The 13,308-nt window shown below is 32.3% G+C and overlaps 1 protein-coding gene across 1 annotated transcript in view; it reads right to left on the reverse strand.

The window, feature by feature from the left end:
• Myo31DF (Unconventional myosin ID) overlaps window positions 1-13,308 on the reverse strand; it is an 83,816-nt gene that overhangs the window by 13,903 nt on the left and 56,605 nt on the right. Inside the window, exons 2-5 of the mRNA XM_088232494.1 lie at window positions 10,455-10,635; window positions 5,908-6,029; window positions 4,578-4,797; window positions 2,616-2,816 (exon numbers count right to left, since the gene is read on the reverse strand). Of these exons, the coding sequence (XP_088088620.1) occupies window positions 2,616-2,816; window positions 4,578-4,797; window positions 5,908-6,029; window positions 10,455-10,635 (724 nt within the window). The remainder of the gene's footprint in view (window positions 1-2,615; window positions 2,817-4,577; window positions 4,798-5,907; window positions 6,030-10,454; window positions 10,636-13,308) is intronic.

Genomic DNA, 13,308 nt, shown 5'->3' on the forward strand with positions numbered 1-13,308 from the left:
AAATCGCAAAGAAGGTATCCCTGTTAGGAAGGATAAGGAATAAATTAGACATTAAAACCTCTCTGCTGATATTTAAAAGTATTATCGTTCCCCACATTGATTATTGCTCCAGTATTTTATATTTAAGTAATGAAGGAGATCTAAAAAGACTCCAAATAATACAAAACAAAGCGATGAGGATAATATTAAGATGTGGGAGACGAACAAATGTTAAGAAAATGATTCAACTTCTAGATATCATGACAATTGATCAAAGAATCAAATTCAATGTTGCCAATGAAATAAACAAAATTATTAAAGGAATAGTTCCGAGATATTTTCAAGATAAACTAAAAAATAATGAGTTCTTTCATAACTATGCAACAAGAGGATCTAAAAATATAAGACTGGAAAAAAAATCAAAAGCAATGTCCCAGAACTGCCTTATGTACAAGGGAATAAAACTGTTTGAAGAAATGCCAGAAAGCATAAAAAATGAAATGAATGTAAATATATTTAAAATGAAATGTAAAAAGTATATATGTGAAAAATATTAGGTAGTAAATAGTGTAAATAGTGAATATAATTAATGAAAATGTACATATGAAACAGTGAATATTATAAATTAGGATTTTAAGTGTATAATAGTGATAAATAATGTTAGAATAAGTATAAATGTAAATATTGTGTTGTAAATATATATTAGACTATGTAAATACATAGAACTAAATAAATAAATAATAAAAAAAAAAAAAAAAAAAAAAATATTTTAAGGTAAAACATGGAATGAAACATTCTCCAAAACTCATCTAAGAATCACAAAATAATTTATTGGTTTGATCTAAGTTGCTAAAAAACCGTTTAAAACCCATATGGTGTACCACAGGGAAGAGCTTTGGGAACAGTACTGTTTCAGCTATACATTAACAACCCTTTTACATACGGAAAAATCTGGAATGAAACATTCTCTGAAGGGAATATGGGGCTTATGACATGAAGAATACAGTTCTGTGTGTGAAATAGAACCAGAACCTTGGATAAGCGTTTTCTACTCGATGGCCACTCTCAGGTAAAAATCCTGAATAAGGAAATTGAGCGGAGATAAGTCCACTCGTTGTGTAATGGTCGGCGTATTCGCCTGCCGTTCTTGAGGTCCTGGGTTCGATTCCTGATCGGGTGGACATGAAATATTGATTTAAAAGGTTGTTTAAACTGCAATATTTCATAGTTCCTGGACTGGCACCTGAAGCGTAGGACTAATCACCTTACCTTCATATAACAGAATGTCTTAATATGCTGTATTTGGTTTAGAAATGCAGTGTATTTCTGGGTGTGGAAAGCGGAATGATAAATTATGACTGTTTGAAGAAATCGAAGTATTACTCCAGTGTATTTAGAGTTAACATTTTTGAAAACAGAACGCTAAATATCAGTAATTTTCTTTCAGAAGAATTTCGTCAAAAGAACTTTTATAATAATAAAAATACATATTTACATAGTTTTATTCCACTTATATTTATAATTTTTACCAGTGACTGACATCGTCTATCGACCAATCGAACCAGGTTGTGGTCCCGTAGTTGTATTCACGGGCCAAAGTTCCGAGGTTCACATCCCACCCTACCACGACTCGATTTCCATTTTTCCAGCACAAGTTATTAGTTAATACGACGTTTAGGAAATGGTCGGGAAATTTTAATATTCGAGTAAATTATTATTAAAGTATTTCTCTTTTTAAAAAAAAAAAATCTGACAATGTCGATTTAGACGAAACCCGGTCACTGGTAAAAATTATAAATAAACGCGGGAAAAGACCATATACGTATTTTTATTATCTTAATTAAACTGCAGTTCCACCAAGAAACATCATAAGAATAACTCTTGTTAAACAGTAAAAAGTACCACTAACATTGTGGTTAATTGTTATATTTTAGAGGTATAAATAAAAATAACTTTGTCTTATGAACCACTTTTTATTATTTTTGTTTTATGAACAAATGAATGAGATAAATCATTTTTTTTTAAATAATTCATTTGATGTTGTTCATGAAAAATGTATAAATTTCTTATTTTTTGGTGAATAATTGTGTTTAACACACTATGATAGCCTTTTTTTGGGTTTTTATATCAATTTTCGGAAAGAGTTTCATGTTTGCATGAAAAAACTGATAAAATCGATTTGATCAGTGATCAGTAATTTCCCATCACTAATGACATTAATTTGACAGCTGTCATTCTAATCAAGCTATATTTTAAGGACTATAGTCAGTTGTGTGAATAAAAAGTGGTTTATAAAACAAATAATTTTATTTATACCTCTAAAGAAGTACAAATTTACATTATACGGACACAAATGTAGCAATATTGTTGAAAATGTAACTTTTGATGATCGATATTTAAGTAAAGATATGTGTTAGAGAAGGAAATATTTTTTTGCAACACAACAGGTTTGAGAGCATATTTTAAAAATTATTGTGATCAAACTCAACCCGGAACCCCCGCGAGCGAGGGAAGTATCTTTGACACGCTTAATATGCTGTTATTGGGATGTTTTTGTGATCACTTTATACATTTACAAAAAAATATATATGCGAGTTTTCAAAGCCATTTTGTAAATTATTTATCTTCTTCCTTACCAGGAGGACGACAGCGGCCACGATGGTCCAGACATCTTGCATTTGCTGCTGGGAGAAGCCCAGCGATGTGAAGGAGGAGTTGGTGGCGGAGAACAGTTTGGTGTCCTGGCCGGTGGCCTTCTCCCCTCCCAGCAGCTTGTACTGCTGCCCCTTGGACAGACCCCAGCCCTTGCACTGCGAGTCGGAGCACCCACCCAGCATCTGGAATTGATTGCATTTTTTTATATTTTTAATCAATGATAGTAATAAAGAAAACTTAGATGAAGCATATAAACATAATATAATGTTATTATAATGCTTTTTAAGTTAGCTCATAACATCTTAAAAACTAATATAAACTTTTAATAAACAATATATTTTAGATCAAAACTTTTTAAGGCTTTTCATTTCTTTTATTTCCTCAGGTAACACATTGTACAAATTTGAACCCTTGTACAAGGAGTTTTAAGACTCCTCGTTTGTAATCTTATATTTTTTCCTCTAGTTTTATATGTATAGCATTGTTGGTTAGATTTGATTCAAGTCAAAAAATATGTTTTATTTTATTTTATTAACATAAACGGCAAATCTGCCTTTTACAAACATTTATAATACTAACATATTTGGATTATTTTTTTTTTTTAAAACATAAATTTCCTTATACCCAAGATTTATAAAAAAAAATTAAACCTAAAAATTATACAAGATTAATATTTAAAAAAAATAACCTAAAAATTACACAGCATATTCAGTACAAAGTTTAAATAATAAAACAAAAAAATAAAATCACTCTTAAAATTATTTATTTTTCTTTAGTAGAATTAATAATAAGATATGGTATAAAGTCGTGGGGAAATTCGACTAAAACTAATATTAAAATGATTCAGGGTCTACAGTACTCGATAGTTAAGAAAATTGTACCAGCAGAGATTTACGAACAAAGAAGTGATAATGTTCTCTTGTACAAAGCACTTAAAACTCTGCCTGTTCGAGGATTACTGTGGCTTTGCATAATTTAAGAACAATTTAATAGTAATATTTTCAAAATTCCTCTCCAACATAATGCTTCATGTATAATGATGGTTTGGTAGTACCAAATGTATGCAATAAGTATGGTTATAGAACTCTCAAATATTAAGTACCTAGCATTTTTAATTTATTGCCGAAAGAACTTAAATTTAACAAGAGCAAAATAAGAGACTGGCTACTTGATCAAAAGTTTATACATGAATAGTAGGCTTATATGTAAATATTTTAATTTTTCACATATTTTCTTGTAGTAATTTTTAAAAAAATAATAATGATTATTATTATTTGAATATACGTGTATATTCTGATCTTTCCGGCTGTTAATTACATCTGTTAATTCATTGTTTTTATAAATGTAGATAATATTATATAAGTTAGTATAAATATAATCTCCATTAACAAGCTACAGGAAGTGGTTTGGTGGGATTTAAGTTTTAGTAAAAATATGAAAATTGAAATGTTAAAACTGTAAAAATGTATAATTATATAAATAAAATTGATTTTATAAATAACATGTTATATTAAAGTATATATTTCTATATAAAAGCTTCGCCTTATTTGCCTTCGCCTCAATTGCCTCACCTCCAAAACCGCCAATGGAACAATAATGATTTTAAAAGATCACAAATCAGAACAGATTAGTAATTCATTTTGATTCAATGGTTTGAATAATAAAACAATTAGTTCACATAAAAAACAAAGAATCTACCACGTATTTTTCAAACATTTTTGTTGTATAGATTTGTATTTCTTAATGTGCTGATATCACACACTCGGTATTCGTACAATGCTTCTTCGTGAGGAGCACCCATCAGCATTATAGAAGCTGTTTTATAATGTAGTTGGGTTTTTTTTCCAACATTTCCCTACAACCTTCAATTCTGCATATTTGCAGACCACACAATCAGCTACACGACTCATTAATTCTTGAAGGAAATTAAAGCGGTATGTTACCTGATAAAAAGCGTGGAAGTTCCTCTCTCCCAACTGCTGGGACATGACCCTGGACTTCTCGAGAAGATAGTTGCTAATGTGGCCTCCGATGGGGTCTCCTTTGTAGTCAAAATGTATGTCCATATATTTCCCGAACCGTGACGAGTTATCGTTACGATTCGTCTTGGCATTTCCAAATGTTTCCAAAATGGCATTTGATTGAATAAGAACATTTTTAACCCTGGAAGAAATATTAGTGTAGAGAGTAAATTAAGATATAAGATTAAAAAATGACCGAGAAAAGATTGTAAGGGATATTTTTTATGAAAAGCTTTTTATGACTGACGAAGCCAATACGACTCCAGTAGTCCGGAAATCACACTGGCTATGTTTTCTAGAGGGAAAAATAAGTAGAATGGTGAAGAACACTAACTAGCCAATGGCAGGTCATAAGCAATAAGTGAGAACATAAAAATTAAATGTGATTTTTTTCAATGTTTCATGCTGTAACTCACCACTGTGATTGGGCCACTTGGCCTGTTGTGTTGCAAAAAAAAAAAAATGTGAAAATTAAAAATAAAATGTGACTTAATACATTTTGAACAATTAACGGAACCCCAACGATTGAGGATTCATTATAACTCTGCTCCGGAATATCTAAGAGAACTATGCATTCCAGATGAACTAGCTGACATGCGTCTTAAGCTTAGATCAGCTACGTCTACGGCGAGAGAAAAGATTATATACCTCTATGCAAACAGCGCACTAAGTTCGGTGAACGCGCATTTGCAGTCGTAGGCCCTGTGGCATGGAATGCTCTCCCAGCAGAAGTGCGAGGCTGTGAGAGTTATTTTCTAAATCATTTGAATAAATCCGTAGCATGTGATAACAAAATATTTTTTTTTAAAATAACTACAAATTTAAAAGCTTCAATTAAATTTATTTATCTATAGAATCACTTTGTAAAGCGCCCTTGAGGTATTATTATTATTATATATTATAAAAATGGCGCTATATAAGTTATCCATAGTAATAATAATAACAAAACAATGTTTTTCACAATGTTAGAAAAGACACTTAAAATAATTGAAATGATAGAAAATGGTGGTAAATTTGCAGTTCTAATTAGGGATTTAAAATTGCATGAGTCTACATAGCGATCAATTTTGCAACAAAAAGATAAAATTAAAAATCCTTAAGATCATTTAAAATCTCAAAATGGAGAAGTTTTCAAAGCAATAGGCGGTTGGTTTGATCAGTTAAAAAACCATCAAACTTGCACTGTCTTAAAATGATTGTAAACCTGTAACCATATTATAAGATTATGATAATTTGAATTAATGTATTGTACCTATCTATGTATTCCCTGTGAACTTGTGTTGTGTTGGCGGCGATGTATTTCATAATAAACTTGGAAGCTTCAGTTTTCCCTGCCCCAGATTCTCCACTGATTAGAATACAGGTGTCTTTACTCTGAAAAGAAAAATCAACTATCACATTACTATTACAACAGAGCCTGTTGCAATTACTAGTAATGGCTCGTGGTGTTGTCTCCAACAGTGGCAAATGGTGATTTTGTTTGCAAGTAAGCTATAAAGAGTATTCATAAATTTGTACCTACACAATATATAAATTTTATATTGCCAAAATGTACACTAAGAATTTTTACTGGATTTTCACTGGTTGAGTTTATAATAAGGTATGGGATAAAATCATGGGGCCATTCAACCAGAACCAATATCAAAATGATGCAGGATCTACAGTATTCCATTATTAAGAAAGTTGTACCACTAGAATTATTCCACCAGAGAGATAACAAAAGACTCCTTTACAAATCACTAAAAACTCTGCTGGTTCAAGAATTTTTTTGGTTCTGCATCATTTTACAGCAGTATAAGGAGTATTTTGTTGCCCTTAAATAATAAGGAATGTTTTTATGTTTTTTTTATCTAGAGTTTTTTAATTACTATAAAATAAAAAAGTACCTTATAATGGACAGGCCATGCCTTTGTGGGATTTTTGGTTTACTATTTTTACTGTTTTTTTTTTTTTTAAATATATTTGGACCCCTGTATTTAGTAGCCTTACGTGTCATGTACAAGGCTAAGGTACTCGGAAAAAAAAAAGTTTTTGTTTGTCTTGGAAATGGGATGTTCGATCACTGATTTTGGTTTATTACCTTTATGAGTCCAATCACCATTGTTGCAAAGTTCAAGAACAATAGCGCGTGATAACTACTTTTTACTACAGTGTGGATATCTGTTAAGGATATTCCATCTTTCCTGCATTCTGCTTCAAGATTATAGCGTTGCAAACTGAAAAATGGGCACTGAAATAACAGATGTTCTATACTCTGTGAAGAAATATCATCGCATGGACAATAGTCATCATTCCTTAATTTAAACCTATGTAGATAACTTCTCATAGCTCCGTGTCCGGTAAAAATTTGGGTCGTTTCGAAAGTACTTTGGTGATGATGACGGAAGTTTGCTGCATCAGCCAGCGTTGGGAAAAACATTTTAGTGATTTTACCTGCAGAAGAAGCGCGGTAATGATCCTCCCAACGCTGCTGCGTATTTTGTTTTATACAGCATTTAGCAAAGCTAAGGGGAAATTCTGAGAAGAAAGGTGCCGTTTTTTTACAAGTTGCGGCTCTTGCTCGTTCATCCGCTCTCTCATTTCCTACGATACCAGCATGTCCTCTTATCCAGCATATTTGAATGTTCATCCCTCTTATTTTTAGATGCTTAATTTTACTCTGAATATCTACAATGAATGGATTTACCGACCGAGTATCTGTTATAGCTTGAACGCCCGAACGACAATCTGATAATATTTTTGCAATATCCCATCTCTCTGGTGGTTTCTTTAATAACCATTCGAGAGCTTCTCGTATTGCGAGTAGTTCAGCCTGGAAAACTGAGCAGAAATTATCTAATTTAAATGTTCTGCCTATTCTATTTTTACTGTTAATAATAATAATATTTGGCTAATTAGTATAGCGCCATTTTTGTAAAAAATCACCTCAAGGGCGCTTTACAATTGTATATCTAAACTTACATTCTAACTAAACTTAAGTGATATATTATATAATAAATGGAAATATTTCAAGATTCAAAATTGAGGGTATGATAGTCTAAAGAAGTGGGATTTTAGTTGGGATCTGAACTGACTGGGACTGTCGGTGATTCGTAAGTTTTAAGGCAATTGGTTCCAGGCAGAGGGGCCGGCGGCGGCAAAAGCACGATCTCCAAATCTAGTGTTTGGGGAGCGCCGGATTTCGACAAGTTTTCCTCTTCCTGAATCAAATGCTGACCTAAGAGTAGATTTTCTTTGACATGTATTTTCCCTAATACAAAGGTCCGATAGGTATTTTGGAGCCATTTCATGAAGGGATTTGAATACTGTCCAGCACAGCTTGTATTTTATTCTCTCTAGGCTTTTTAACCAGTGCAAATCTCGAAGATGTTGTGAGATGTGAGAATATTTTTTTACTCCCGTAATAAGCCTCGCTGCTGCATTGAAAACAGATTGAAGTTTATTAGTTTGATATTTTGGGAGATTTGCGTATATTCCATTACAGTAATCTAGACGCGAAACGACATATGTAAGCATTTCTAGTTCTTTGCTCAATGTATTATTATTGCGTTTTTTAAAATTATTTTTTATTATTAACTTTTTAAAATCATTCTTATGTTGTTGAAATTCCATTTGTCGATGCGTTTTGAAGCTGCAAGACTTTTTGTGATGTTAACTATCATATTATTTTTATCATATTATGTAAATGTTATCAATTATCAAATATCTAAATTTAGTAAATGGGGTCTAGAATTTCAACCGTCCATGCGCTCAGTAGCTGCAAGACTTGTTGTTATCTAACTTCCAATTTTATAAATTTGCTTTTTATTTCGTTTTTAAAATATTACTTAAACTCTAAACTTCATTGTCAAATAAAAATTTTAAAAAAAAAAATGTAAATAGGGGCTAGATTTCTTATTGTCCATGCGCTCTGTAGCTGCAAGACGTTCTGTTATCTAGCTCATATATATCATAATTGGAGACGAGGAACTAGAATCCCAACCGTCCATGCGCTCTGTAGCTGCAAGACGTGTTGGGATATTTATTTACTGTACAGCGCTCTTGAGGTGATTTTCACAAAAATGGCGCTATATAAATTATCCAAACATTATTATTATTATTATTATTTACAAGAGCTTTAGTTGCATCTATAGGAATATTTCTCCGCACGGATTTGATCTGTCGGAGATGGAAGAAACCAGCACTTACCGTTTTATTCACCTGAGAATGAAGAGAAAGATCTGAATCTAAATGAACACCCAGTAGTTTAACATTTGTACTAGGGGTAAGATCACAACCTGTGATTTAAATTGGAGATTGGTCTAAAAGGTGTTGTCGCTTTTTTGTCACTGTCAATAAGCTCAGTTTTAGATGGATTGAGTTTGAGTCTGTTTGATGACATCCAGTTGTTGACGGTTTGGATGCATTGAGACACACGATTTTTTAAATAGTTTATATCTTGAGTTAATATGTACTTCATTGCTATGTTATTATTTTTTTTTTAATACTCTGTTTTACCTCTTATGCATATTGTAAAAAAAAAATTTTTTTAATAATATTAAAAAAAAAAAAACTAATATTTCTTTAATTTATCAAAATCATAATCACAACACTCGCTTTACTTATAATGATGGTTTAGTGATCCTTAAAATTAGTAATAAATATGGCAGTAAAACATTAAACTATATTGTACCTTACATTTTAAATTTAATTCCTTCTGACCTTAGATTTAATAATGTTATATTATGTAATAAGAATAAAATTAGAATTTGGCTTCTTAATCGAGAGATTTTATATTGATGTTCTATAAATAATGTGTTTAAATTTGATTTATATGTATATAACTTTTTTCATCATACATTTGTTTTTCTAATCGTCTTTTCTTTGTTTGATTGAGCGGATACAGTCTAACTACTGCTCCTTATTTTGACTGTCATGAAAATATATTTATTTTTAAGAGTAAAATTTAACAGGTAAACTTCACCATCAAGCCACAAAAAGTGGCTTAATGATGTTTTTGTATTTATTAGATGTATTTCTTTTTTATGTATCTCAATTTTTGTTCACGTGTACTTTTACAATTAAATAAATATATGAAGAAAAAAAAACGATTTTTTCTGTGGTTCTGTGTGATACAACATCTCTCATCTGTGAAATCAACTCAAAGGCGATTATTACTAACTTCGTGGTATATATTCTTCATTATTTTAATACAAAACTCATACTAAAGTTTATAAAACATACCACAAAGAATTCAGCAGATATATTCCCATTACGGTTGAAATGTCAAACTAGCGGATTTGTTTAAAAATTAATAATGCAAAAAGGGGCTATGTCGATCGCCACATAACTTGCTATGTGACTGCACAAAAATAATAGTGGTCATATGTCAACTGAATCATCTCAAAGAAAAATAGCCTTTAGGAAACAGTGTTCGAAATACTGTTTTCCAAATCGAGAATCTCCAAATAATTTATATAATCTGCAAGCTTACATTTGGAGGAAATAACCACAACTGCGTTTAAGATGTTAAAAATATAGCATACTTATTTGTATTAAGAAATAAGCTGGAATACTCAGGTAGTTTCTTCTAAATTTGTTGTAACAGAGGAAATATATTTTGAGAAGGGAAAATGGAAGTCTAGGCATTTACAGGGCTTATGACCTGTCATTGAAGTGGCCACTTTGTAACATTCACCATTCTCACCGCACTGTAGTGATGGACCTCAAACATTCCCCTCCGTCCGTACTGGCCAATAGTGTCTGTCGTCTCCGTAGATTTCCAGATTCTCATCAGGGTTTACATCGTTCACTAGTCACCTGTTGTCGGAGGACCCTCTGGCAGGCGTCGGCCACAGCGAACACGTGCGGGTTGACCTCGAACATCTCCCTCCCTCGGTACTGGCTCATGGTGTTGGCTCCATAGATGTCCAGGTTCTTGTAGGGGTTTACGGAGACCAGCACCTCGCCGATGTACGTGTAGATTTTGTTGTGTTGAAATCTACAAAAAAAAAACAATAAATTAAATTCTGTTACACATTTTTAAATACATTTAAAGACTCACCAAGCCAATTTACGAATATATAGCTTGGTATTGAAGATATTTTTCAAAAACCATAATATTTATACTAAATTTTTCATTGAATACTAGCTAGACTATATTTTGTAGTAAAAAAACATTAAATAATAAAAAAGAAAGAACAATGATAAGGTAAAATAAAATTGTCGGTACGAATGTTGATGGATGCAGAAAACGAGGAAGACCGAGACAAGGCATAACCAAATCCAACAAATACTTGAAGATGGACATCATGTCAGAAGTCGGAATAATCGGCGGGCGCGCTTGAGAAGATGCATAAATGTAGAGGAAACGAGGTATGTGTGCAAATATATAATAATACAGTGTAGCGTTCTATCCTCTCCGCCCACCCCTAAAGAGAAACGGCGTGACGGTTTGTTTGTTTCTTCATCTCACTCATCCGATTATCTGTGTTATAGTATAACCCAGTTTAACTATAGGGTAAGATATAAGTCTTAAGCGTCATAGGTGTGGTAAAAATTGTCGATAAAGAAAGTAAATTTAGATCGCCGGATTAGTATTGATTACACCGCACCGTGACCCGTGACAGTTGCGCCTCGTGACAGTTGGTGTGACGATTTATGATGTTACTGGCAATGTCAGAATGAGGAACTTCGATACAAAAAATATTTTCTTACGCGCGGTAAAAATTAGAGCATTAAATTATACGGAAAAGTTTCCTAAAAATGTACGAAATAATATTTTAATAAAAACGGGCTACTTTGAACGCGTCACTAGTTCATGTGAATCAATCGACGACAGGGGAGTTGTGGAAGATTTCCGGTTTACTTACCGTCAACGGACCAATCGGCAGAACTGACCGTGAAGAAGCGGAAGAGAACTTGAGACGTCACACGCGGAGTAATTTCTCATTGCAATTTTGCGATTACTGATTTTGTTTCACTAAACATATGTATTATGTTTAATTAGAAACTTCGCTGGCCTGTCTTTAAACCGTAACTTTATTATGTAATTTAATCATTGTTGACTGTATGTTTCTGTAAAATAAATAAATAACATGTTTTTGACCTATTCACACGTTGAAAATTCCCAGAGATCGGTAAAAAATAAAAATAAAACAACTTTATCTGTTCCAGTCATTCCCAAAGTATATCGACCCTCAGGAATTGACTCCGACCCGCAGGTTTATGTCAGGTACAATAATTTAACGTAGTTATGCAGAAAGCAGCCAGCCATAGAAAAGTGAAACTGAGATAATATCACCTTTTTAAAAATCGTGAATAATCAAATCTCCGCAACATTTGGAATGTTTTTGACCATAACAAATGCAAACATTAGTTTTTTTTAGATTACAAACAAGAATCTAATTATGTATTTGTCCAGTTTCAATGATTTTTTAAGTAGCGTAAGATTTTTCTAGTGCTGTGGGTGTTTTCTGCAAATTGAGAAATGCCGTTTTTTGTGATCGACGCCATTTTCAGAAAGTGAATAATATTTTTTTTGTATTAACGTGGTCTGGCTGTTTTAAAATTTACCTTACTGCACCCGACAACATCAATATATATTTTTTCAAAATGGTGGACTGGCTGCGTTCAATTAGGACGAATGAGATGTAAATGGGGGTCCCATTTAAGCAGGCCATCACCAAAATTTTGGCTTCCAGTGAATATAATAATTTACCTAACACAGATTACCTTTCATGTCATGCATTGATTTTTGTGAATATATTTGATTATTTTATTTTTTAATGAAAGAGCGGCGTTTTAAAATGGAAAAGGCGTAAGATTTCCTTACTTTTTATTAGCCTTCAGCCCTTTATAGCACACATGTTTTGTTTTGATATGCGTCTTCCAAACTTAAATAAATACGTTGTTTTTAAAGATAATATGATGCATTTGTAAATCTGAGTGGTAGACTGGTTTACCAGTGAATGTTATCGCGATTAGTGATGAAACGGATAGTGCTTTGGCCGGATACCGGATATTTGGCGAGCTTCAAGCCGGATATCAAGATTTACAAAGAGATCAATGAGTCGCATATATAAATGGTTTATAAGTGCATTCATTGAACCATTATAATGGTTTTGGGTAGTTTAACCCCTTGCGCTTTACTTTTTTCACACAGATATACCTATTTTGATTTAAAAAATATTTTTTGATCAACATTTTTTATTTGCGGGTTAAGTTCTTTTTTTTTTAGTGTATACTGGACACCGATGAATATTTTGATTTATTTATTATATAAACGGCGTAAGCCAATTACAACAGTTATTTGAAGAAACAATATGTACAAGAAACTGAACAAAAATAACATAAAACTATGTAGCAAAGACAACTGTTTTTTTTTTCTTTAAATAATGAGGGTAATTTCCCTTGTCGCAAACACGGACGACATTAATAAATCAATTTAGTGGCGTTGATTTCATAAAATTTTCGCAGGTAATTGAATATTAGGTATCCGCCGGATATTGAGCCACTATCCGGTATCCGACCGGATATTAAAATTAGGCCGGATATCCGTTTCATATCTAATTAAGAAACTCTTGTGACATAATGTGACATAGAACTGCATTCTGGTGGTATATGTACGTACCACTTTGGTCTAGGTGTCCTATAAAGGGTTAAAACCGATAAG

This window comes from Micrasema longulum, unplaced genomic scaffold (assembly GCF_059751315.1).
Source record: "Micrasema longulum isolate JH-2025_06_02 unplaced genomic scaffold, ASM5975131v1 h1tg000988l, whole genome shotgun sequence".
Lineage (NCBI taxonomy): Eukaryota > Metazoa > Arthropoda > Insecta > Trichoptera > Brachycentridae > Micrasema > Micrasema longulum.